This window comes from Salvelinus sp. IW2-2015, linkage group LG15 (assembly GCF_002910315.2).
Source record: "Salvelinus sp. IW2-2015 linkage group LG15, ASM291031v2, whole genome shotgun sequence".
NCBI lineage: Eukaryota > Metazoa > Chordata > Actinopteri > Salmoniformes > Salmonidae > Salvelinus > Salvelinus sp. IW2-2015.
The window spans coordinates 16,823,860-16,851,462 of NC_036855.1; the positions used below are offsets into that span (position 1 = coordinate 16,823,860).

A 27,603-nucleotide genomic window follows, 5' to 3' on the forward strand; every position below is an offset into this window, starting at 1 on the left:
AGTCTGGAAGGAGAGTTTACAGTCTAGCCAGACACCTAGYTATTTGTAGTTGTCCACGTATTCTAAGTCAGAACCMTCCYMYGTAGTGATGCTGGACGGGCGGGCAGGTGCGGGCAGCGATCGGTTGAAGAGCATGCATTTAGTTTTACTTGCATTTAAGAGCAGTTGGAGGCCACAAAAGGAGAGTTGTATGGCATTGAAGCTCATCTGGAGGTTAGTTAACACAGTGTCCAACGAAGGGCCAGAGGTATACAGAATGGTGTCGTCTGCGTAGAGGTGGATCAAAGAATCACCAGCAGCGAGAGCGACATCATTGATGTATACAGAGAAGAGAGTCGGCCCGAGAATTGAACCCTGRGGCACCTCCATAGAGACTGCCAGAGGTCCGGACAACAGGCCCTCCGATTTGACATACTGAACTCTATCGGAGAAGTAGTTCGTGAATCAAGCGAGGCAATCATTTGAGATACCAAGGCTGTTGAGTCTGCCATTAAGAATGTTGTGATTGACAGAGTCGAAAGCCTTAGCCAGGTCAATGAATACGGCTGCACAGTAGTCTCTTATCGATGGCGGTTATATCGTTTAGGACCTTGAGCATCGCTGAGGTGCACCCATGACCAGCTCTGAAGCCAGATTGCATAGTGGAGAAGGTACGGTGAGATTCGAAATGGTCGGTAATCTGTTTGTTAACTTGGCTTTCAAAGACCTCAGAAAGGCAGGGTAGAATAGATTTAGGTCTGTAGCAGTTTGGGTCTAGAGTGTCTCCCCCTTTGAAGAGGGGGATGACCGCAGCAGCTTTCCAATCTATGGGAATCTCAGACGATACGAAAGAGAGGTTGAACAGGCTAGTAATAGGGGTTGCAACAATTTCGGCAGATCATTTTAGAAAGAGAGGGTCCAGATTGCCTAGCCCGACTGATTTGTAGGGGTCCAGCTTTTGCAGCTCTTCCAGAACAGATTGCTGAAGAACATGTATTTATTCTCTGTAGCTCATGCAGCTGTTTTGAAGAATATTTGTAGCCAATACATTGTGAGGAAAAGAGAACAAACATCAACATACGGTGTAGTAGGCCTACATACAACACGTGAACAAAAAAATGTAGTTCAATTGTGTTCTCAGACGACAGAAAATCAAGAAAAAAATACAAAGCACATGGAAATCAACTCTTTATTGTACATGTACATAAATTATTGGGATAATGACTACAACAGTGTCTGGAAGGAAAAATATGTCAATTAAGTGATTGCTGATAGGCTAACTGACTGTTTGTATGTAGCCTAACAGTTTCATATGTGCTATAATGGCATCTTAACTTGCGTAACATCTCAATTCAGATATCTGTAAACATTTGGAATGATTTTCACTTTGCCAGCACAGATACATTTTCCAAGATCTTTCGAAYTTACAGCTCACCAGGCAGAGAACAGTAAACCCCTTTATACATTTTACTAGAAACAAAATAACACAACAGAAGACAATGGTGCCCTTCACAATGCCCATATTTGTTTTCATACCCAGGAGATTTGGATATTAGTGGATCAAAACCAGGGTAGGCTACCACTAAAATGTAATAGAGAGACAAAGCTTAGCTCAGTGCTATTTCTGTCTCAGTTCCATGTGACAACACTGAACAGTCTGTGGTTTTAACCCTRCTGAAATAAAAACTAAATTCCTCCTGTGAAGGGATGGCGTTTTCAGATTAATGATCTCTAATTGAATCTCAGATKAAAATATAAATTATCCTAAAGAGGAAATGCTTAAGGCCAATGTAGGACCTTTATAAGATAACAAAACTCTGATAAACGGTTGTGGTCCACTTTTATAACCTGCCAGAAATCTCTTAACCAAAACTATCACATAGACAGCAGTTGAAGAGAAAAATATTTAAAACATATTTAAGTCAACATGCCTGCATGTTAAATATACCTACTTAAAAGTGTGATCAATCTCACATTCCTTACAAAATAAAGACAGCATTTGCATAAACATCTGGTGAATACATTTTTCCTACAATGTGATTCAACAGGGGGGGGGGAAATGGCACATGATTCCACAATGAAACAGGCCTAACGAATTAACGAAGGATTTTAACTACTGTATCTTTCGGTTTTGAGAATTGTGCTCATTAGTGGATAACCAGTACCTCTAAAATGACTTGATTGTCAGATATAAGTAACATAAATACATTTTGACACACTATCTGTAAGTGCTCAGCACACCTAATATGTGGTAATGACAATGAAAGTATAAATATCTAAATTAATCAGAATATCAGTGTGCAATATACTGTAGTAGAGAATGTTTTTCTCTTTTGCAACAGCTGCATCATGGAGTTGACAATTTGCCTCACTTCCATCATCTGGTTAAACTATTATTACCTTTTAAAATCAAATAAAGGAATGGCCTGTGCTTTGATCTGACCACATTCAATGGATTTCTTTGTGTTTGATGTATGACAATTATGATGTCAACAACAAGATAAGGATGACATTAGGATCATTGATCATATTGGAATGGCTTTGGTCACGGTAATMAAGTATTTGTTCTAGTTTGGAATGTATTGTTGACTCCATCTAGTGGCCATATAAAGGAGCTGCGCTGTAATCCAGCCATTGCTGCTCAGCACACCGTAAAAACWATTTTTTGGATTCAACTAATTATTACTAAGTAACTGGTTCCAGAGCCTTTTTTAGTTTACTCAACTTTTCAATCAGTGTTACCTGAACTTAACATTTTTAGTTGGCCCAAAATAATTATTTAGTTAGCCCAAAATAATTACTTCTACTTGAATAAACATGAGACAAGTTAAGCAAAAACATAATTTTAAATTGACTGAATTTATGCCTAAGCTTTCTCAAGTTGGAGCTAAGTTTGGACCAACTAAAAATGTTACGTTCAGGTAACACTTTGATCAGAAAGTTGATAATTAGCTCCTGCCGCAGCCATTCTTGGTCACAGCCAACAATTTACCATGGAAGGCTAAATTTTGTCAAATTCTTCCTCAGATGGAAATGTCCATGCTCCCGCTATACTTCAGTGGAGAAGAGGATGCTTTGACGTTTGCTGTCCGGTGTTGGGATGCTCTCAAGCTGAAGGAAATACAGTAGGACCTGTACCTACAGAAGGGGAAAAGGGACAGAGCAGAGGAAATGGATAATTAGAATCATAGCACAGATTTATGGGCTCTACAAATACACCACATGACCAGAAGTATGTGAACACCTGCTCGTCGAACATCTCATTACAAAATCATGGCCATTAATATGGAGTTGGTCCCCCTTTGCTGCTATAACAGCCTCCACTCTTCTGGGAAGGCTTTCCACTAGAAGTTGGAACATTGCTGCGGGGACTTGCTTCCATTCAGCCACAAGAGCATTAGTGAGGTAAGGCACTGATGTTGGGCGATTAGGCCTGGCTCGCAGTAGGCGTTCCAATTCATCCCAAAGGTGTTTGATGAGGTTGAGGTCAGGGCTCTGTGCAGGCCAGTCAAGTTCTTCCACACCGATCTCGACAAACCATTTCTGTATGGACCTTGCTTTGTGCACGGGGACATTATCATACTAAAACAAAAGTTGGAAGCGCAGAATTATCTATAACGTCATTGTATGCTGTAGCATTAAGATTTCCCTTCACTAGAACTAAGGGGCCTAGCCTGAACCATGAAAAACAGCCCCAGACCTTTATTCCTCCTCCACCAAACTTTACAGTTGGCACTATACAGTCGGGCAGGTAGCGTTCTCCTGGCATCCGCCAAACCCACATTCGTCCGTTGGACTGCCAGATAGTGAAGCGTGATTCATCACTACAGAAAACGCGTTTCCACTGCTCCAGAGTCCAATGGCGACGAGCTTTACATTGCGCTTTGGCATTGCACATGGTGATCTTAGGCTTGTGTCCGGCTGCTAGGCCATGGAAACCCATTTCATGAAGCTCCCGACGAACAGTTCTTGTGCAGACATTGCTTCGAGAGGCAGTTTGGAACTCAGTAGTGAGTGTTGCAACCGAGGACAGACGATTTCTACACGCTTCAGCACTTGGCGGTCCCGTTCTGTGAGCTTGTGCGGCCTACCACTTCATGGCTGAACCGTTGTTGGTCCTAGACGTTTCCACTTCAAAATAACAGCACTTACAGTTAACCTGGACAGCTCTAGCAGGGTAGAAATTTTACGAACTGACTTGATGGAAAGGTGGCATCCTATGACGGTGCCAAGTTGAAAGTCACTGTGCTCTTCGCTAAGGCCATTCTACTGCCAATGTTTGTCTGTGGAGATTGCATGGCTGTGTGCCCGACTTTATACACCTGTCAGCAACGGGTGTGGCTGAAATAGCAGAACCTACTAATTTGAAGGGGTGTCCACATGTTTTTGAATATGTGGTGTACCTCAATCTACCTCAGCAACAAAAATCAACATCGAAGCTTACTTTCAATAGAAACTATAGTACCTGTGACATAACCTCCAGTGACCAGCTGTCATTCATAGTGATGGGCTGTGTGGCATTGCTTGGGATCTTGCTGTCTTTCTCAGAGGGGCGGAGCAGGGTGGGGCCAAAGACCGTGGCCAGGTTGTGGAAAGACATCTTGTTAACGCTCTCATTATCAGTAATCCTGTAAGAACACAGATGATATGAAGTCTCAGCTTGTGGGATGCAGAGAAAAAGGAAGGAGAGATTAACAAGAGGATTTGAATGACAGCTGTCTGACTGTATTCATGTGACAGAATAGAACATGATGCCACTTTGGGGGACTATACCTCTTCAGGTGGTCCAGCAGGAAGAGGAAGGTGACCAGGTTAGGTTCTGGGAGTGATAGCAGCAGGTTCAGCATACAGCTCTCCTTAGCCACACTGTCTGACAGGGCTGAAAGAGGATACAATTAGTTCGCTTTTTTATGGTAACTGTACTACCTGATCTATGTTTAATGGTTTGTTAAATTTCACGCGTATGCTGTATTCACTATGACAATATGAAAAGCAATGGTAGGCTTTGAGGTTACAAGGAGAGACTGACCGATGCCTCCAGCGAAGTTGGGGTACAGGTCATCTGTGAAAAGAGGTTCCGGCAGCTCACGGAAATACAGCTTCAGCGTACCAGCAATTGCATTCACATCCATCTCACTCATCATCACCGACACATCCTTATTGTCTGTCAATCACAGGAAGGAAATTAATGATAATCATGGGGGAACAGTAAGCTGCAGGACGGTATAAATAATAGTAATCCATTAATGACATTGTATACCTCCTGCTGTATTATTTGCAGGTTAGCGTTGTTCGTCACGTAATGGAGGCAGCTCTGCAGAGTGCTCACTAGCTGTCACAGCCACAAAGTCATACAATCTGATTAAAGTTATGTTGAGGACAAAAACCAAATGTTTATTGTCATGAATTTTTACAATATAGCCAATTTTGATTTTGCAGTTGGCCTATCTAAGGGAAAATCGCTCAGTTCTGCCTCCAGTACAAGACTCATGACAATAAACGTCAACCTGCGTATTATTTGCTATGGAGGAGATCCAAGGTCTGTGTACTCACTGGCATCAAATGCACCCTTCAGGGCCTGGATGTCTGTAGCCACCCCTGAGACCCGGTAGATTCCCACCTCCTCCATGCCCCGGCGCTCTATCTCCTCTACACACTGCTTCACGATAAGGGGCACCTTGGACCGCTCCCGTCTGTCAAGGACACACACACACACACACACACACACACCAACAAACCACATTTCACACAGTTGTCACACTCAGTGGACACACACCACACACACACAGGATTAAAACAGGATCAATGCAAGGAAACGAGAAGTCCAGTGCTTTACACTGCTTTACACACACGCTTTACGCTGGTGTTTTTATGTATTGTGGTAGTGCATAAACTATTTTGAGATTATTTTTTCTGTTTTAATATGTAAAACCGGTTTCCCCAGTATGTAATACCGGTTCCCCACTAATGTAAAACCGGTTCCCTAGTATGTAAAACAGGTTCCCCGTATGTAAACCGGTTCCCAGTAATGTAAACCGTGTTCCCCCAGTATGTAAAACCGGTTCCCCAGTAGGTAATACCCGGTTCCCAGTATGTAATACCGGTTCCCCAGTATGTAATACGGTTCCCAGTATGTAAAACCTGTTCCCCAGTATGTAATACCGGTTCCCCAGTATGTAATACCGGTTTCCCCAGTATGTAAAACCTGTTCCCAGTATGTAATAACCGGTTCCCCAGTATGTAATACCGGTTCCCCAGTATGTAACACCTGTTCCCAGTATGTAATACCGTTTCCCAGTATGTAATACCTGTTCCCCAGTATGTAAAACCGGTTCCCCAGTATGTAATACCTGTTCCCAGTATGTAATACCGTTCCAGTATGTAATACCAGTTCCCCAGTATTAATACGGTTCCCCAGTATGTAATACCGTTCCCCAGTTGTAAAACCGGTTCCCAGTATGTAATACCGGTTCCCCAGTATGTAAAACCTGTTCCCAGTATGTAATACGGTTCCCAGTATGTAATACCTGTTCCCCAGTATGTAAAACGGTTCCCCAGTATGTAATACCTGTTCCCCAGTATGTAAAACCTGTTCCCAGTATGTAATACCGGTTCCCAGTATGTAATACCTGTTCCCCAGTATGTAAAACCGGTTCCCCAGTATGTAATACCGGTTCCCCAGTATGTAATCCACGGTTCCCAGTATGTATCCGGTTCCCCAGTATGTAAATACCGGTTCCCAGTATGTAAAACCTGTTCCCAGTATGTAAAACTGTCCGTATGTAAAACCGGTTCCCCAGTATATAAACCGGTTCCCCAGTATGTTATCGTTCCCAGTATGTAAACCGGTTCCCCAGTATGTAAAACCGTTCCCCAGTATGTAATACCGGTTCCCCATTATGTAATACCGGTTCCCAGTATGTAAAACGGTTCCCCATTAATGTAAAACCGGTTCCCCAGTATGTAAAACCGGTTCCCCAGTATGTAATACCGGTTCCCCAGTATGTAATACCGGTTCCCCAGTATGTAAAACGGTTCCCCAGTATGTAAAACCGGTTCCCCAGATGTAATACGGTTCATATGTATAGGTTTCATATTATCCGGTTCCCCATTATGTAAAACGTTCCCCAGTATGTAAAACCGGTTCCCAGTATGTAATACCGGTTCCCCAGTATGTAAAACCGGTTTCCCCAGTATGTAAACCGGTTCCCCAGTATGTAAACCGGTTCCAGTATGTAATCACCGGTTCCCCAGTATGTAATACCGGTTCCCCAGTATGTAAAACCTGTTCCCAGTATGTAAAACCTGTTCCCAGTATGTAAAACCCTGTATGTAAAACCTGTTCCAGGCAGTATGTAAAACCTGTTTCCCAGTATGTAATACCGGTTCCCAGTATGTAATACCGGTTCCCCAGTATGTAATACCGGTTCCCCAGTATGTATACCGTTCCCCGTATGAATACCTGTTCCCAGTATGTAAATGTTTCCCAGTATGTAAAACCTGTTCCCAGTATTGTAAAACCTGTATGTAAAACCTGTTCCCCAGTATGTAAAACTGTTCCCGTTGTAAAACTGTTCCCAGTATGTAAACCTGTGCCAGTATGTAAAACCTGTTCCCAGTATGTAAAACCTGTTCCCCGTATGTAAAACCTGTTTCCCAGTATGTACAACCTGTTCCAGTATGTAAAACCTGTTCCCAGTATTAAAACATGCTAAAACCTGTTCCCAGTATGTAAAACCTGTTCCCCAGTATGTAAAACCTGTTCCAGTAATGTAAAACCTGTTCCCAGTATGTAAAACCTGTTCCCCAGTATGTAAACCTGTTCCAGTATGTAAAACCTGTTCCAGTATGTAAACCTGTTCCCAGTATGTAAAACCTGTTCCCAGTATGTAAAACCTGTTCCCAGTATGTAAACCTGTTCCAGTATGTAAAACCTGTTTCCCAGTTATGTAAAACCTGTTCCCAGTATGTAAAACCTGTTCTCAGTATGGAGAAATGGCAGCTGCCTTCTTTCTACTAGTAAAGTAAAGCGAACACTGAAAAAGACGTCCACCCTGCAGTATTGCATCTTCAGCACTATAAAATTGTTTTCTCAAATAAAACCTGCCTATAAGGGGCTGGAGTTTAGAGTTACTTTACACATTATCATGAGAGCCTTGGGCTCCCTATGAAAATAGAAAAACCCAAACAAGGCATGTCTTTGAGAGTTATTCCTGGCCTTACATTGAAAATGAAGGATGTTGGAGGAGGTATCCCATTCATTTGGCAATATTAGGTCTGATCTGTGTTGGTCACAGAAATGTGGTATGCATTTCACTGAGGCTCTCATGACAGGCTTAACATGAGCTGATTTGGTTCTGGGTGCTGAGATTATACAGAGGCTAACAAAGACACATTATTCACTCACTTGGTTACAACACTGATTTTCACCCCAAACACGCCTGACTGTTTCCGTGAGGGCATTCTCTTCAGACTGAACTCTCTGCTGGTGAACTTCATTGACAGCTTCACCTCAATCTGTACCAAGAGAAGTTAAGAATTAGCCAGCAGTCAGAGAAATGAAGACTATTGCATGTAACATCATCAACACAGTAAATGTAAATACAGGGGGCACACTTAATATTGAAAAGTCTTTATACCACAGTAATCATCATTGGAAAAACCATTGTAATTACCATGTTATACAGGCCTAGATAACTTATTCAACAATGGTTACACTGGCCACTGGAGTATAAAGTGGTGCCAAAAACGGTCCCTTTGCAAAACAAAAAAAAGTAAGATGGTGTGGTTTCGGAAATATTTGTGAAAAACAGTGAAGATTTAACATTTTCTATGCTGGTAATACATACTCCGTTCATGGTGATGACTGTTCTTTGCCAGTCTTTGCTTTGTAGGGTCTGGGGATCCAGCTAGAAAATATGGAGATATCTGTCAGTCAGAGCAATCATCTGACCCAGTAAAGACAAACTGTRCAGACAGACGCTGTATGGACACCATGATGGTGTGGGATTGATGCAGTCTTTATCTCAGTACAGAGATGTTATAGTACTGTATTAATGACATCCATTTTATTATTAAGAACCAATGAGATATTTAAACCACTCAAAATCCTGCTTTGTAAGAATGTTTCGCACAGTTAGCCTCTTGATCCTTTCCAATTTATCAGAGACTAAAACAGAATATAAAAAATAAAACAACTTTTAATGAAACTGTCCATATTAGAAGGAAATTATAATTTCACAGAAGAACAGCTAAAACTGGACAAAAAGATTGATTCAATGATGAAGATGGTTATTTTGTATTTCTTTCCAATCAGTAAGCCTGGGTCTTACATATCAGTTACCCATCACTTTCCCTCATCCTTACATAAACTCCATATGGTTGAGTACTGTCAACTCAAGTTACTGTGCTATTTTAATCATCTGACTAATACCAAGCTGCCAACAGTTATTTCTAGTGGTCAGGCACAAGTGTTGCGATAACATCTCATGGTATTCAGATGACCTACCATGACAGATGTCCTCTCAGCCAAGGAACCAACAGATACTCAATATAACTCCGATAATCTTAATCTTTTTGTTCTGTGGACATCTCTCTTACATAAGGCAGTGGACTTATCAAAAGAGAATAGAGTATTAAGTATGAGAATATAACACATTCAAGGATACTTAAAAGATGTACCAACTAAGGATGTATGTACATATTAAAATATCAACCCTACCCTCTATTAATGTTCCTAATCAAATACCATCCATAACAACAATAAAGAAAGACCATTCTCTCTCTTATGTGTGACATGTCTTTACCTTCTGTCTGAGCAGAGTGCTGCGGACCTTGCCCCACAGCCGTGCCCCTGTGCCTGGGGGCTTCCTGGGACCTGTGTCCCCCTCATCCTCCAGAGAACAGCTGCTAGTGAACTGACTGCTGGTCTGATCCAGAATCAGCTCTTCAGTACAGGTCTCACCCATTCTTTTAGTTGAGACTCAGTCGCTCACTCTCTACTGTCACCACTAATGTACTGTACCAAACAATGGGACAAACAAAACAAGACAGCAGTCCAGAAAATAATCTTCCAAATCAGCCACTCTCTCCTAAACAATCCCCAACAAACAGCATGGATCCCTCTGATCTGATATGGTTATTGTATTGTCTCAAAGAATCCTGAGGCCCGCATAGTCTTTTAGTGGTCCAGTAGAGTCCCCCACAAGTGTGTGTGTCCTGTCAACTTCTTAACCCTGTCATGCTATCAATCCTTCCACACCAGATAAAAAATAAGTTGAACAAAGGCAGCCTCTTGACCACGCCGCCTCCCTGTTGTTCCAGTTCCCAGATGGATCTGTGGATTAACTCCTGAGAATCCCCTCCTCCTGTGATTATGGACACACGCTGGCGGCTGCTCAGAGGTTGTTATGAGCACTACAACCCCAAGCCTCCTACAGGATCCTCATCAGTCACCAGTTGGTAGATATTTTTTGGGTCTACTGGCTCCTCCTAACTGAGCGCCTTTGTCTGACCCTTTCTCCTTTCAACCAAACCCTCCCACATCTGATATGTCTCTTTTTAATCTCCAAACATTTGGGCACACATGCACACACAATGTTCAGACTGCCTCTCCAATCAGCACTTACCTCCACAAACAGATCAGACCCAGGCCAGAGGGTCACACACACAATTGAATTGAAGTGTGGGACCACATTGGCTGTGGATTGTCCAAAAAGACAATAGAAACAGCACATTGTCTATTCAAACGACAAACATACAATGTTCTCTATTGGATGTTTTCAGGGTTCTTCTGAGAGAGGTCCCGCTCTGTCTCACTTCCACTGGATGGATATGTGCCAGGGGCAACATTTGGTCAGCCTGTTTCCCTTCCCAACTGTAATTCCCCCTCTGTCACAACACCCCATCACCAGTCAGGCTGAGGTGACCCAGGAGCATCCCCCACAGCCCTTTTCCTTACCACACCACAGAACCACACATGGTGGGATTATCCACAGACAGGGCAGCTATTGGGGCTGGCATACTAGATAAGTCATTTTCACCACTGTGGCCTATTAGTTAATTCAGCTATGTCACTGTTAACACTGTAGACCAGCGTGACAGGCAACACAAAATGTGCTTCATACTCTCACTCCGTACCTGTATCTGTCCTTTGGCCATGATCCTGTCTGTGTTCTCTCCATCCTCCTTGTTTTGCTTGGCTTTGTTGTAGCACTTCTCATAACACAGCAACCTCAGAGTCTGAGAGCCTTCCAGCTCAATCTCAAACTCCTGCAGGGAAACAGCAAAAAAACACACATAAGGATCAATCCAGCAGATAAGGCTGAATAGACAGGACACTAACTGACACGTGGCATCCTCACCTCGTTCCACTTGGGTTGTGTGGAGTCTCTGTACACTCGTGTCTTGGCTTTGTTCACAAAGTAGCCAAAGGAGTCCACCTCCAGAGTGCAGTAGAGATCTGTGTGGAAAAAGAAACAGTTAATGGGAGATAGCGTGGTTAATAGGGATACACACTGAGTCACAGTAAGACCTGGATGGAGGACTATACATGAACTTTGCCCTACACTATTAAACCATACTTTATGACAATCCTCACAATACAACTCGCCATGCCATCTGAATCTGATAAGTATTGAGGAAAATATTTCCTGTCCAGAGCATGTTTACATCTGGATTAACAGGTCAGATTTGTTATAAAATAAGAGACACTGTATGCATGTGAGCTGTACGCGTGACTGTATTTGGGACAAAGAGTGAGACGACAGGAGTTTTCCATCCAGACCAGCTGTGGCCGGACCACAGTGTTCCTTGTTAATCCTCAGAGTTCTGACTGTTCCCCAGCAGCTGCTCCACATGGGAATGTCTGCTGACTGCCAGGTGACAGCCGGACTGGAGGAGACTGACAGCGGAAGGGAAGGACAGCCTTGGCTATACTCCATTCAAGGTGATCAGGGTAGGACACCAAAAATATGGAGAAATACACAACTGAGCCACTTACTCAAGCTCTGTTGGAGGCCTGTGGCAGAGTGAACAATGACATTCAGAAAACCGTAGAATCCAGACGATTCATCTTCTAAAGAGAGGAGAGGGAAAAGTCATGAGAGTTGTTCAATCAAAAACAATACTAATAAACATCTCCCTCTCTTATTATTAATAAGTGTGACATTACTAACCAGCCTTCCAACCTTACCAATACTGTATCAGTTGTGTCTATGGCCTACCTTCTTTATTCATGGACATTGGTATAGTATGGACCGTCTGAAGCTTCACACATGAGTTGGTGAGCATCTGCAGCTCCAGAGAGGTCAGAGAGAAGCTTTTGAAACCTGCAGGAGGGAATGGAGTTCAGAGAGAGACTGACAGCCACCATCAGCTCAATTATGGGATTGTCACAAGCATAGCTTATGTTGCAGAGAACACTCACACTTCTTCTGTTGCTCGCGGATGATGTCCTTCCACTCTGCACGTTCATAATCTGACGAGATGAGGAATGTGAAGCCCTGAAACACACAAAGGAACATGTAGCCCTCTGCTGTACAATACAACAGACATCTTAGCAATGCTGTACCACATTTCTACACCTGTAGGGGGCAGCAGACCCTGGACCAAAATATTTCAAAGTACAAACAATGAGCTGTGTAGTTGTTAGATATGACCTTGCAGGACCATAGGTGCAGAGAGAGAGAGGAATCAGTCAGTGGCTGGCTCACCTTGCCGTTCCTGTTGGCCACTCTGAAGGCCATGCTGGGGGACATGAGCAGCAGCAGAGACTCCTGCTCCGACAGCTTCTTCCTCAAACGCTCTATCGCCTTCCCTCCTTTAGTGGTTCTCTGCACAGACGCATATAGAAGAAGAGCACTCAGACAGCTGCTGCCGTCTCAATGTATAGCACTGTCTCAGTCATTAATGGCTCTTATGAAGCCATGATCTGGTCAAGTGTTTCAACATTATTATAATAAAGTGATCCGTTATAACACTATAGGGATTTCCCCTCTTTCTGACGTCTGTTGTCACCTTCTCTCTCTGGAGCTCATTCTTGATCTGTGAGATTCTGATCTTCATGGTGTCAATCTCCTCGTCCTGGACCTGGGGTATGGGTGTGGCCTCCGAGTCCTCAATGGTCTGGAAGGTGAGGTCTGACAGTGGGATGTACCACTTACAGTCATACTGCTGGCCTTTCCTGGAGAGAGACAAACACACACACACAGGAACCATCAAACAACACACACACACACATGTAAGGAACACCACAGCCAAGATATTAAACCAACCATCTGGTCCATCAGTAAATCTACACTCACCCTGCAGTCTGTTTCTTCAACTTGGCACAGAGAAGTAAGTCTGTGAAGAGGAAGACATGGCGAAGCTTTCTGGATCCCTCCACCAGCTCCACCATGAAGCAGTCCCTCAACAGCTGACGGTTCTACAGGGGCAAAACAGGGAATCACACTTTCATTGGATATTTTATCTATTCATATTTGCTTGAATTTGCTTCCATACCGAAACGTTTTCCAGTAATTTCCATGTCAAGTTGCTTTCTGACCCCATCACATTCAGCTAATGAGAGCTGTACCTCAGGCAGCTGACCCTCAACCCCCTCATTCAATCAATTCACAGTTGACATAACACAGATTATACCCAGAACACAGAATCAGTAGTTGTCGAGTGGGTTTCATAAACAATAAATGTACTTTGATGACTAGGGTTGCAAAATTCCGGTACTTCGGGAAAACCAGGGAATTTATTGAAAGTTGCTGGAATTTTGTATCCCTACATTTTTTTTTAACCTTTATTTAACTAGGCAAGTCAGTTAAGAACAAATTCTTATTTACAATGACGGCCTGCCCCTGTTCAGGGGCAGAACGACAGATCTGTACCTTGTCAGCTCGGGGATRTGAACTTGCAACCTTTCGGTTACTAGTCCAACTCTCTAACCACTAGGCTACCCTGCCGACCCTATGACACATGGTCAGATGACACATGGTCAGAACATGTTATTATGGCCCTCAAGTGGAAGAAGTATCTGATGTATGTGGCCTGACTGGTTCTAGACAGGAGGAGCATCTCCAAAAGGAATACTTGCACTGAATAGCAGAGGTGAGGACTCGAGTCACATGACATTTGATGACTTGACACTCAACAAAAAATAAAATAACTTTACTTGGACTTGGAGCCTCAAGACTCAACTTTGACTTGAAATTATCTGGCCAGGTTTTGTAACGTTTTGTCACTCATTTTGTGGCACAGAGTCTCTAATGTCCAAGCAGCCAGAGACAGCTGCATGCCAGCATCACACTTGCAAAAAAACCAAAATAACAGATTGGCTAGTTAAAACGCACACTTGGCCGTCTGATTGGACCAGCAAACTTTCAATCAACAGGTCGAGTGAGCTAGCACAGTGAGTTTTTTTTTGCATCAAGCAACAATTTCTAGCATAGAAATTGGTCTGATAATTGATAATTTACTTGCATTTGGAATTTGTTGTTAAAATCAATTACATAATCAAAAAATAATGAAAAAAGCCCTCTGGTAGTCTCAATAAATAGACACAGATTTGTATTTCAGCAAGTCATTGCACGTATAGATCTTTTATTTCTTGACTTGAAAAAAACTTGTGACTCGACTTGCTCTTAGAATTCACGACTTGGACTTGACTCGAAAATCAACCTGTTCTACTTTGGACTCGACTTGAGACTTGTGACTTGCTTGTCACTCGAATAATAATGAAATAGGTCTCACCTCTGCTGAATAGTAACAATATTTTAACTAACTTCTAGAAGCTGCTGGGATAAAGATAGTCTCTTCTCATAAATAAACTTCTGTCCTCAAACAGATTTGAGACCTGGTTGTAAAAKGTGTAAATGAAAGACATCAAGTTAAATCAGTGTCTTGTTATCAAAGAAAATCAAATCAAACTTTTTGTCACATGTGCCAAATACAACCTTACCGTGAAATGCTTACTTACAAGCCCTTAACCAACAGTGCAGTTCAAATAGTCTGGGTGGGCATTTGATTCATTGTTCAGCAGTCTTATGGCTACCCTCTTTAGCGCCTTACGGTCAGATGCCGAGCAGTTGTCATACCAGGCGGTGATTCAACCGGTCAAGATGCTCTCGATGGTGCAGCTGTAGAACTTAACTTCAGGATCTGGGGACCCATGCCAAATGCCAAATCTTTTCAGTCTCCTGAGGGGGGAAAAGGTGTTGTTGTGCCCTCTTCACAACTGTCTTGGTGTGTTTGGACCATGATAGTTCGTTGGTGATGTGGACACCAAGGAACTTGAAACTCTCGACCCGCTCCACTACAGCCCCGTCGATGTTAATGGGGGCCTGTTCAGCCCGCCTTTTCCTGTAGTCCATGATCAGCTCCTTTGTCTAGCTCACATTGAGTGAGAGGTTGTTGTCCTAGCACCAGACTGCCAGGTCTTTGACCTCCTCCCTATAGGCTGTCTCATCGTTGTCAGTGATCAGGCCTACCACTCGTGTTGTCAGCAAACTTAATGATGGTGTTGGAGTCGTGTTTGGCCACACAGTTGTGGATGGACAGGGAGTACAGGAGGGGACTAAGCACACAGCCCTGAGGGGCCCCAGTGTTGAGGATCGGCGTGGCAGACGTGTTGTTGCCTACCCTTACCAGCTGAGCTGTAGTCAATGAATATCATTCTCACATCAGTGTTCCTTTTGTCCAGGTGGGAAAGGGCAGTGTGGAGTGCAATGGAGATTGCGTCATCTGTGGATCTGTTGGGGCGGATTGGAGTGAGTCTAGCTTATCTGCGATGATGCTGTTGATGTGAGCAATGACCAGCCTTTCAAAGCACTTCATGGCTACCGACGTGAGTGCTACGGGGCAGTAATAATTTTAGGCAGGTTACCTTCGCTTCCTTGGGCACAGGGACTATGGTGGTCTGCTTGAAACATGTAGGTATTACAGACTCGGTCAGGGAGAGGTTGAAAATGTCAGTGAAGACACTTGCCAGTTGGTCCGCACACGTCGTCGATCCACTTATTGATGAAGCTGATGACTGAGGTGGTACACTCAACGCCATTGTATGAATCGCGGAGCATATTCCAGTCTGTGCTAGCAAAACAGTCCTGTAGCGTAGCATCCGCGTCATCTTACCACTTCCGTATTGAGCGAGTCACTGGTACTTCCTGCTTTAGTTTTTGCTTGTAAGCAGGAATCAGGAGGATAGAATTAGGGTCGGATTTGCCAAATGGAGGGCGAGGGAGAGCTTTGTATGCATCTGTGTGTGGAGTAAATGTGGTCTAGGGTTTTTTCCCCTCTGGTTGCACATGCTGTTAGAAAATAGGTAAAACGGATTTATGTTTGCCTGCATTAAAGTCCACAGCTACTAGGAGCGCCGCTTCTGGATGAGCATTTTCTTGTTTGCTTATGGCCTTATACAGCTGGTTGAGTGAGGTCTTAGTGCCAGCATTGGTTTGTGGTGGTAAATAGACGGCTACGAATAATATAGATGAGAACTCTCTTGGTAGATAGTGTGGTCTACAGTTTATCATAAGGTACTCTACCTCAGGCGCAGGTGAGCAATACCTCGAGACTTCTTTAATATTAGACATCGAGCATCAGCTGTTATTGACCAATAGACACACACCACGTTGGCCAATAGAACAGATGGCAGCGAGGGTTTAATCACTTGCCTACGAATTCTCAGAAGGCAGCCCAACCTCCGCCGCCTTTTTCTCCGTCTTTTTTCCATGCAAATGACGGGGATTTGGGCAGTTCCCGAGAAAGCAGTATATCCTTCGCGTCGGACTCGTTAAAGAAAAGAGCCAGTGTTTACAGGAATAGATCCTAATAATCCTGCCTGCCCGGCCAGTCCAGTGGGCGGTTGGTAACTGATGCAGTGACATCTGCTCTTCCTGTGGCCAGAGCGGGGCTGTGAATGCTTGGACTGTTAATACTGACCTTTGACCCTACGAGCTGAAAGCTGCTTATACATTTTAAAAAATAGCACCCATGTGGGACTCTACCAAGCCATCCTAACCACATTTATGCAAAAACAAGGAAAACTCCACCAGGGAGATGCCCTCATGGATTTATGGTCACTGTATTGACCTGGTCATCAGTTACTTTGACATATCTCAAAATGGAGGATGACTATCTGATGACAAAATTGGTAAGATGGGCCCAACTAGGAGGTGGAAACTTTCCCTGGGAATATATGGGAATTAATGGAAATATATGCAAATGAATATGAATACCATTTAAATGTAGATGTTTTTTTGCATTGGAAATATTTACCATATAGAGACAGAAACATAAACCTTTTACCTTATCATAAGTAGACATCATTTCAAATGATTAAATCCATCCAATAGAAATGTTATTATGAATTGAGCATTAATTAAATGGGTTGACTCTTCACATGGGATGTTTTCACTGAACAACAAAAGGGAATATTGAATGATCCCCAATGATCCATCGCATCTCCCAAAAATGTTTTCAACGTACATCTGTAAAATGTTTCTGATTCCAGGAGGACCATGAGCTGTTGCTATCGATAAGGTGTCCGATTCATCATTTTCACCTCGAATAGAAGTAGACGGACTTTTGTCAGAGGTTGCTTGTTGTGAGCGCTGAGGGAACTTTATGCACTTGGCCAGATGATTCTGCATCTTTGTTTCATTCTTCACATATGATTTGGCACAGTATTTGCAAATGTACCCAGCTTTTCCTTCTACATCAGCTGCAGTGAAATGTCTCCACACATCAGATAGTGCCTGTGGCATTTCCTGTAAAGATTAGAAGAAGAAAAATATATACAATTCCATGTACAGATAAATAGTTAAGCAGTTAGATTAAACAACTCCTTTGTAAGATATTTTTTACTTTATTTAACATGTATGGATTAACATTCCTTAGTTAGCAGGCTCAAGCAAGCTAAAACCCACACAGTAGCAACTAACTAGCAGAAATTGGTAACAAGTTAGAAATAATTTAAACACTTTGCTGTAGACTATTTACTAGTTACATGATTTTTTATTATGTCATAAAATATATTCACCCCACCCAGTATTGTAATCAAAACTTACCAGAAAGCATGTAGTCCTTGGCTCAGACAGTGTAGTTGTGTGGGCTCAATAGCATCTCACTAGTGTGCAAGATCTTGAGAATCAGCTGGACATGTGATGGAAGAGTGCACTGTGCATGCAGAGTTGCAATTTCATTTAATTGGGGATAGTTTAACCAAAATATGCCACAAGACCTAGAATTGCCTTATGTGTATCCCACAAAAAAAGGTTCATTGTTATAAGCTAACTTATTTGATGAATTTAAGCAAAATTCCCCAAATTCTTAACTTCCCAAGGAAAATTTWGGAAATTTACCGGAAAGTATCCGACCCTTTGCAACCCTAGGCCAAACTAAATCGAACCCTGGATTTCAATCACCACAGTAAGTTTATCCAGTTAGCTACCAAACTCCAGTCACTTACAAGTACTACATTTATTTTGCCTTTAGCAAATAGAGGCCTATGAATTGTGGAATACTACAATAGAGCCAACCCATACAGAAATGTAATTTGTCTGAGTTCCATTCTCACGTTTACTTATTGTAAAAAGTCTGATGGACATACTTGGACAGGTTTCCAGTAATAATAGATGAAATTCAGCAGGGGTGAGAGAGTGAGGGTAAGTAACTAGTACGTGCCACCACGGGAAAGGGTGGACAGATACTTGATAAGACGTGCTACAGGTCATTTCTGGGAAGCAGACTTCAGAGTGGGACAGGAGGATGGGAGTGGGGGAGCCAGGACAAGGATGTAGGCAGTGTGATGGGATTTCCTGGTCAGAACCATATTAATTTGTCATGAGCTTCCTCTAGGCTCCACTTCCTCCACTAATAAACCAGACAGGCAGAGATGACTCAGCAGGAATCTGACTCACAACGCAGGTTTATTGAAGTTTACAGACACACCATTTCCCTGGCTTTTACAGGAACTGAGAAGCACTGATTAGCTAATTTACAGTAACCCTCAGATTCCTAATGTATAGCTCTGAACCTGTGTTGCTTGGGGGAATCTATCTTATTAAGCAATCTACCCAACTAACGACTGTAACTGTCTGAATGGACAAGAGACTGGTGATTTCTCATTTTGACACAMGCTGTGTAATCTGACACTATTTTGCTTATGGAATGGTGCAGTGTGACATCAAAGTGTCTGAAAAGAAGACAAGTATGAAAGCATTATAAGGGAGGTCCAGATAGCCACATGGCCAGGTTGGGGTGTCTGTGTGCCTCTAAAGCCGTGTTCACATTGGCAGTTTTAAGTGACTAAAATCCTATACATTTGCATATCCGATTCGAATCTGATATTTTTCTGCAAAAAAGCACACGGAATCTGATATTTCAAGCCACATGTCAATTACAAATCTGATTCCTGGCCATGTGACTTGTGTCTGAACGGGAAAATCTGATTTATTTGCCCTCAAGTGGTTTTTAGACTTTTATTCAACATATATTGTTTCTTGCTAGCTACTCTGCTGACAGTTTGACAAGAACATGTGGTAGCTAACTAGCTTGTTATTTGGTTACAAATAAATTAGTGAATGTGCTAGCTAGCTAGTTGACTGCTATGGCTAGCCAAAAAGGTATCGTTTGAAAGTTGGATCATCTTATCCTTTGAGACTTTAATTTTAAAAGTGTTCTTACCCTATGATTTTGAACATTCAAAGCAAACAACCATGGCAGGCATTGTTGTCACCTTAGCTTGCTACATAACTTCTGAGTGACAGGAAGCACAAGCACCAGCACCAATCAGCCTACCCCACTGCACACACACACCCGTCGTTACTGTGATAACTAGTGGAGCCTTGTCAGCAAATGACTGCTGTCTGAACATACACAAATTCGATTTGGTCACTTTAAACTTTCTGTTTGGACAGTCAGTTGTCCAAAATGCATGCCACCTCATGTCAAAGCCTGCCACACTGACCTCTCCCTTCTTCACTGTCATAGACTGCCTGCGCGGGGTGATCTCCTCGTTGATGCTGGACAGGAAGTTCTGGGAGATTCTCAGGGCATCCTGCAGCAGTGGATAGTCTGGGTGGCTGGAGGGGGTGTGTTTCAACAGGTCCTGAGAGAGAAAGAGAAAAAAAGATAGAAAGAGGGTGAAAGAAAGAGCGGGTGAAAGAAAGAAAGAAAAAGAGGGGGAAAGGTGAAAGAAAAAGAAAGGAGAGGAGAGAGAGAGAGGGTAAAAGAAAGTAAGAGAGAGATAGAAAGAGTGAAAGTGTAAGAAAAAAAGGAGAGAAAGATGGAAAGAAAGAGAGAAAGAGCAGAGAGAGAAAGAAATAAAAAGAAAGGAGAGAAAGAGGGTGAAATAAAGAAAGAGAGAAAGAAAGAAAGAGGAGAGTGAAAGAAAGAGAGAAGAGAGTGAAAGAAAGAGAGAAAGAAAGAAAGAGAAAGGAGACAGAGAGCGAAAGAAAAATGTAAGAAAGGAGAGAAAGTAAGAAAGGAAAAGAAAAAAGAAAGGAGAGGGTGAAAGAAAGAAAGAAACGAGAGAAACACAGAATGAGAGAGAGAAAGAGTAAGAGAGCGAGAGAAACAAAGAATGAGAGAAAGAGAGAGAGAAAGAAAGAAAGAAAGAAAGAAAGGAGAGGGTGAAAGAAAGAGAAATAGAGACAAGGAAAGAAAGAGAGGTGAGCGAGAGAGTGAGAGGGTGAAAAGAAAGAAAGAGGAGAGAAAGAAAGAAACAGGATGAAAGAAAGAGAAAGAACAAAGAAAAAGTAAGGAGAGAGAGAGAGAGAAAGAGTAAGGAGAGAAAGAATGATGGAAAGAAAGAGCGAGAGAAAGAAATAGAAGAAAGAGAAAAAAGGGAAAGCGTAAGAAAGGAGAGAAATAATAAGAAAGGAAAAGAAAGAAAGAAAAGATGAGAGACGGTGAAGGAAAGAAAGAAAGGAGAGAGGGTGAAAGAGAAAGAAAAAGAGAAAGAGGAGAGAAAGAAAGAAAGAGAAAAAGGAGGGTGAACGAGTAAGAGAGAAATAAAAAGGAGAGAGTGTGAAAGAAAGAAAGAGTAAGAAAGAATAGAAACAAAGAATGAGAGAAAGAGAAAGAGAGAGAAAGAAAGGACAGAAATAGTAAGAAAGGAAGAGAAAGAGAGGAGAGAGAGAGTGAAAGAAAGGGAGACAGAAAGAAAGAAAGAAAGAAAGAGAGAAAGAAAGGGGGACAGAAAGAAAGAAATAATTTTAAAATTAAGAAAGGAGAGCGAGCGAAAGAGAAAGAAAGGAGAGAGCAAAAGAGAAAGATAGAGGTAGAAAGAGGAGAAAGAGAAAGTGTGAAAGAGAGAAAGAAAAAAGATAAATTAATTTAAGATAAATTATGATAACTTCTTCTAAGATATGTGAAGCATTGTTTTCATAAAAGAAATTCAGGTCTGAAGGGGAAAAATCTTCAGTGTGTTGATTTGACTTACATGCAGAACCAGGGTGCTGCGGGTAACTCTGTCCACGGGTTTATAGAGCAGAGCTGAGGGGGACAGGGTCATAAAGTATATAAAGTCCAAGGCAGGACAAGGCAACGCAGAACTAACAACATAGGACACCTTGAGGTTGAGGGTCATATTCAATATGCTTTAACTAAGCATGTACCACTCTTTCTGAATTCAAATAACTGGAGGGTTCAATTCTTCATTGTCTTGAACTATAGATATTTAAATAAATGTAAGGTTTAGTTAATTTTGACTGTGAATTGTTCAAAATAATGAAATTGCACTTACTTTCCAGTGAWTTTTTTGCCTGGTCTTTGCATTCCTTGGTGCTTATGACCTTAAGATTCTGAGGGCACAACAGGAATCGAGAAAGGCATAATGATACGAGTACACCATTTCAACACAGCACAGTATCACAGTAATATTTATTCTTATCTCTGTCCACCCAGCCGGTTCTGGCAATTGAGAAGGGGATGAGGTATTCTAACCGAAACGTTGCCCTTGTAAAAGTAGACATATAAAATACAATACATACCTGACATATTTCAGCAAACTGTATGTTGGCCTGGCAGCACTTGTCTGCCGTCTCCACAGCAACCGTATAGTTATCCACAAAGGCCCTGTACACTCCTAGCTGGCTGGCCTATAATAGAGAGAGACAATAGAGAGTAGATATGATGTAGTTAACCTGCTGTTGGATTCATGTACCCAGTTTTGGCTGCTCTCTACTCCAGTCATACTAGTTGCTTTCCCTTCTAATGGTGCTGGGAATAGCGATCAGACGAGGTATGGCCTTCAACAAAAACAGCATTGAAAACATGCATCCTATCAGTCATAATTTGTCCTTTTTTTTTATGACTGTGCACACACCAACACACACACACAAACACACACACACACCTGCTGCAGCCGTCATAAAAAAGCGGCACACAGTCATGAAAATAAGGACAAATTATGTGATTTTGTTTCATGCATCTTCCTTTCCTCCACTGTCATACTGAGGCAGCTCTTTGCAGTCAGGAGCCTCTTAGTGGTGTTTTGTCCTCCTTTACTGCCTGTTATGTGCTATAGCCAGGCTTTTATCTGTGTGGGAGATGTCTCCAGGCAGTCTGCTCACATGTGGGGTCCAGCATCCACCACACATTATAGCCAGTCTAACTCCCTCTTTCTACTCTTTAAATCTCTCTTCAGTATTATTAATGATCAAAGGAAGTCTACTAATATTGTCTTTAAAAGTGACTGACTTATTGGATAAATATCTGCTTACTCACAGAAGAATGCAGTTTGTGGCTGGGGGAGTCTATTTCACGTTTTTGTACTTATGAACAAAGGAACAAATGCATCTGGAAGAACTAACACAAAAMAACCATAACAGCATTTCCTAGGTCTTTACACAACAATAATAATGCTCACCAGTTTCTGGAAGAGATCGCCCACACACTGGTTGTGGCTCCAGTCCTGAACTCTGGGTAGCAGGGCATCGTAGAAGTCCTTGTGGATCTCATGGAGCTCCGTCACCTTGAAGAAGATGGTCTCTATCTGCTGGATGGTCAGCATCGGCTGGGAGGTAGTAGCTGCTGCCCTCAGAGGCTTCATGGGCTGGGACAATCAATGCAAGACAAAGCATTACTGTGTGTGTGTGTGTGTGTGTGTGTGTGTGTGTGTGTGTGTGTGTGTATACATCCATCCGTCTGTCCATCCAACATTTTACTGTCCCAACGCTCTGAAATCACTGTTCATCACAGTGAGGTGTGGCATATTCAATTAGTGTCATATTCAATTAGCTCAAAGTCCTGTCTCTTACCAGTAAGATAGCCCCCAGGTGGCTGAGATATGTCTCCTCACTGGCCAGGATCCCTGACAAAACCCACTTCCGCATCTCCAACTCTTTCTCCTGATCCAGCTCTGTCTGTGTGTGAGAATGAGACTAACAGTGAATGGCAGAGAGAGAGAGAAAGAGAGAGACAGAGAGACAGTGAGAGCGACAGACCGGGTATTCACTTCTACCAGGCTTATTTGGTGATTCTAATTGTAACCAGAGCAGATCTTCCCTAATCCCCCTGGATGTTGAATGAGACCTCTAAACAGCTACGAGTAAAGACTGTCGTCTCAAGYGAACCCAATACATTTGATTAAATCCTGTTGGAGATGTAGAGGGCAGAGGCCAGGGTCAAAGATCCATTGTATTGTGGAGGGAAGCAATTGTTTTCCTAGCCTAGGATGGGACCTGTAGTTACTGATGGGTCAAAGGCATCAGTAGTTAGGTTTCTGACAGTCTGTCGCTCACGATTCCATTTATTCCGTTCCAGCCATTACTATGAGCCCATACTCCCCCATTAAGGTGCCACCAGCCGCCTGTGTTCGGTCGATATGGAGCTCATGCACAGAGCAGAAATGAATAGCTCTGACATTCCACAGCCTGAATACTAAGGGGGCACAAGAGGAGGCCTCCCCCTGGATTTAACCTTTGAAGATCAGAGAGCTGAGCACATCAGAGGAGGACCTAGGGGACACCGGAGATTGGCTAGGTACAGCACAATAGAGGTGGATGAGATTTATAGGGTGAGTGAAAGTGTGGTTGGAACGAGCAGAGCATCTCTATTAAATACACTCAGAGAGCCCAAGGCAGACTTATAGAGGATGGGGGCATTAACATACAGCTGCACTGGGTGGAAAAATCAGACACATGGGCTTTAAGAGTAGAAGATGGAGGTATATGATAGTAGGACTGGCATTAACCTTACCGACAGGGTGGACTCCAGGGAGCCAGAGGAGTGTGTGTGCTGGCTGCTGCAGCTCTTGGAGCGGAGGCGAGGTGAGGAGGAGAGCGAGGTGCTGAAAGGCAGGAGGTCATGGTGCTGCTGGTGCTCCGCCGCCTGCTCCAGGTCATAGCCATAGGAAGGAGGGGTCACACTGTAGGGGACTTTTGGGATAATTACAGACAGATGGAGGGGATTAGGTGTGGTAGTGTAAAGTATGTTCCAAGACAGTGGCACTGTGTGAATCTCTCTCTCTCTCTCTGACACTTCACACCCTTCACATGCAAGACATTCTCTCTTCTCCTCTAAAAACACCATTAAAGCCACTGAACAGGCAGTGAAAGAAGATAGAAATGTGTGATCAATTGTCATGACCAGTTTGACTGGAAACATTACCTCCCTCAAAAAAACAAATCTGTATTCATATTTGTCTATATTCATCTGCTCTTTGAAATTGAAWTTTTTTTAAACTTAAAAACAATAATCCTTTGTTGAGACAAGGATATGGTGCAGACTCAATAAGAACCAAAATAGGTCTGACATCAAACACAAGGGCTTAAAAAAATGACTGAAATAAAATAAAGTTATTCATATCTATATATCAATGGTATTATATAAAAGCTACTGTACATTCAAAATAACTAGACTGACCTGATGAAAACAGCTCTGTCATTCAAACTCTAATGTGCTCTATTCCATTACATTCTGTGTCTCTGTGCTTCAAATCCCCTCTGATCTTCAGAGACTGTGCCAGACACACAGGGACCATCCTACAGCAGAGGATAAGCCAGGAGAATCGCAGCGAAAACTCTGATTCACTTGTGTGGTGAGGAGAAGCATTAGTCAGTCCCTCTACTCTCTGTACATAACATACTTTAACTGTAGAGATGCAGCAGCAGTTCAAGGCAGCTATACTGGAAAGGAGCTTAACCATAGTAATGCTTTATTTACATATCAACTCAATGATGACAAAAAAAACTCTACGGAGGGCACAGAGTATGAGAGCAATCAAAGAGGAATTCCTTCTTAATAATCACTCAGTAGCCACAGGTGAACCAGTAACCTGAGGGACAGATATTTGGGTCAATGGGATTTCCACCACTCGTTATCATATCTTCTCCTCTCCTTCCTTCTCAACCATGTCTGATTGTGGCTGTGTGGTTTTCAAGTTCATTCTTGGTGAATAAATCCAAGGTGTAGGGAAGTGGCCAAGGCTACATTAGACCTCCCCGTTACAGAGAGAGAGGACAAACCGCAGCTCTTCCTGCTCCTATATTCTCTCTGGTTTGTACTGTAGGTGTTAGACACAGACCAGAAAACACCCCCTTTAATTCACAATCACAGCAAAGCAGACATTCTGGGTGGAAGTGTTTACAGACACAATGCAACAGGGGTCTATCTTGATGTGTTAGCTGCTGTTGTGTAGACTAGTTGTTTCCGCTATTATTCATCTATATAGTTTTGCATCAAGAACAGTTCAATCCCTTTTATTGTCACTTTGACTCACCAACAATGTCTACCATTATTGTCAGTATCTGTGTGGGAGAAGCACAAGCACCACCAGTGTCCTGATACAAGCTATGGTGTTTGTTTGTCTGTGAGGCCTCAGTGTTAAAATAGCTGTATGTAGCTGAAATACTGTACGTTCAGAAGTGGACACAGAGATAACTATACTGAACCAAAATATAAACGCAACATGTAAAGTATTGGTCCCTTCATGAGCTGAAATTAAAGATCCCCAAAAATGTCCATACACACAAAAAGCTTATTTCTCTCAAATTCTGTGCACATATTTTTTTTACATCCCTGTTAGTGAGCATTTCTCCTTTGCCAAGATAATCCATCCACCTGACAGGTGTGGCATATCAAGAAGCTGATTAAACAGCATGATCAATACATACTGCAGGTGCATCTTGTGCTGGGGCCAATAAAAGGGCACTCTAAAATGTGCAGTTTTGTCACAGAACACAATAAGACAGATGTCTCAATTTGAGGGAGCGTGCAATTGGCATGCTGACTGAAGGAACGCCCACCAGAGCTGCTGCCAGATAATTGAATGTTCCTTTCTCTCCCATAAGCCCCATCCAATGGCGTTTTAGAGATTTTGGCAGTGCGTCTAACCGGCCTCACAACCGCAGACCACGTGTAACCATGCAAACCCAGGTCCTCCACATCCGGCTTCTTCACCTGCGGGATCATCTGAGAGCAGCCACCCGGACAGCTGATAAAACTGTGGGTTTGCACAACCAAAGAACTTCTGCACAAACTTTCTCAGGGAAGCTCATCTGCATGCTCGTCGTCTTCACCAGGGTCTTGACCTGACTGTAGTTCAGCGTTGTAGCCAACTTCAGTGGGCAAATGCTCACCTTCAATGGTCACTGGCATGCTGGAGATGTGTGCTCTTCACGGATGAATCCCGGCATCAACTGTACTGGGCAGATGACAGACAGCGATGGCATCGTGTGGGCGAGCGTTTTGTTGATGTCAACGCTGTGAACAGAGTGCCCCATGGTGGAGGTGGGGTTATGGTATGGGTAGGCATAAGCTACAGACAACGAAGACAACTGCATTTTGTCATTGGCAATTTGAATGCACACAGAGATACTGTAACAAGATCCTGAGGCCCAGTGTCGTGCCATTCATCCAGCCATCACATTTCAGCATGATAATGCACGGCCCCATATCGCAAGGTTCTATACACAATTCCTGGAAGTTGAAAATGTCCCAGTTCTTCCATGGCCTGTATACTCCCATTAAACCTGTTTGGGATGCTATGGATCGACGTGTACAACAGCGTGTCCAAGTTCCCGCCAATATCCAGCAACTTCACACAGCCATTGAAGAGGAGTGCAACAACATTCCACAGGCCACAATCAACAGCCTGATCAACTCTATGTGAAGYAGATGTGTCGTGCTGCATGAGGCAAGTGGTGTTCACACCAGGTACTGTATCTGTGATCAAGAGATACACATCTGTATTCCCAGTCATGTGAAATCCATAGATTAGGGCCTAATGTATTTATTTCTGATTTCCTTACTTTAACTGTAACTCAGTAAAATCTTTGAAATTGTTGCGTTTATATTTTTGCTCAGTGTAGTTCACCTCTGCTAGAAAACAGGAAAGAGAGGATTCCGGAAGCAAGGAAGGCAGATGGAACCCAGCCATGTGGAGTGGCCGGGGGCTGGTTGAGTCAGGCTGACAGTGGGACACCCCCAGAAACCATGACAAAGAACCTGAACAAACACACTGGGCCATGCAGAGAGAAACCACTGTGTTTACTCTGGAGGAGCAGGCAAGGGGAATACAGGGGAAGTCAATGTGAAAGGCCACACTGAATGTCTGTCAGATTATACAACAGCAGTGACACTGGGTGAATAACCTCTCACACAGCCACAGAGGCCTGGAAATCACAGTCA

The 27,603-nt window shown here is 42.9% G+C and overlaps 1 protein-coding gene across 2 annotated transcripts in view; it reads right to left on the reverse strand.

The window, feature by feature from the left end:
* Positions 1-1,150: 1,150 nt before the first annotated feature.
* LOC111974232 (breakpoint cluster region protein) overlaps positions 1,151-27,603 on the reverse strand; it is a 41,055-nt gene continuing 14,602 nt past the window's right edge. The window contains exons 3-24 of one of the 2 annotated variants that reach the window (XM_024001889.2): positions 24,172-24,350; positions 23,232-23,336; positions 22,841-23,026; positions 21,963-22,070; positions 21,716-21,773; positions 21,413-21,465; positions 19,937-20,077; positions 13,284-13,405; positions 12,997-13,162; positions 12,693-12,812; positions 12,407-12,482; positions 12,204-12,308; positions 11,981-12,055; positions 11,343-11,440; positions 11,119-11,250; positions 8,829-8,888; positions 8,387-8,496; positions 5,533-5,672; positions 5,009-5,143; positions 4,753-4,858; positions 4,445-4,607; positions 1,151-3,117 (exon numbers count right to left, since the gene is read on the reverse strand). In XM_024001889.2, coding sequence (XP_023857657.1) covers positions 3,028-3,117; positions 4,445-4,607; positions 4,753-4,858; positions 5,009-5,143; positions 5,533-5,672; positions 8,387-8,496; positions 8,829-8,888; positions 11,119-11,250; positions 11,343-11,440; positions 11,981-12,055; positions 12,204-12,308; positions 12,407-12,482; positions 12,693-12,812; positions 12,997-13,162; positions 13,284-13,405; positions 19,937-20,077; positions 21,413-21,465; positions 21,716-21,773; positions 21,963-22,070; positions 22,841-23,026; positions 23,232-23,336; positions 24,172-24,350 — 2,528 coding nt within the window. In that variant the 3' untranslated portion in view covers positions 1,151-3,027. Of the gene's footprint in view, positions 3,118-4,444; positions 4,608-4,752; positions 4,859-5,008; positions 5,144-5,239; positions 5,312-5,532; positions 5,673-8,386; positions 8,497-8,828; positions 8,889-11,118; positions 11,251-11,342; positions 11,441-11,980; positions 12,056-12,203; positions 12,309-12,406; positions 12,483-12,692; positions 12,813-12,996; positions 13,163-13,283; positions 13,406-19,936; positions 20,078-21,412; positions 21,466-21,715; positions 21,774-21,962; positions 22,071-22,840; positions 23,027-23,231; positions 23,337-24,171; positions 24,351-27,603 lie in introns of those variants that run through there. The other variant, XM_024001890.2, reaches the window with a different exon arrangement.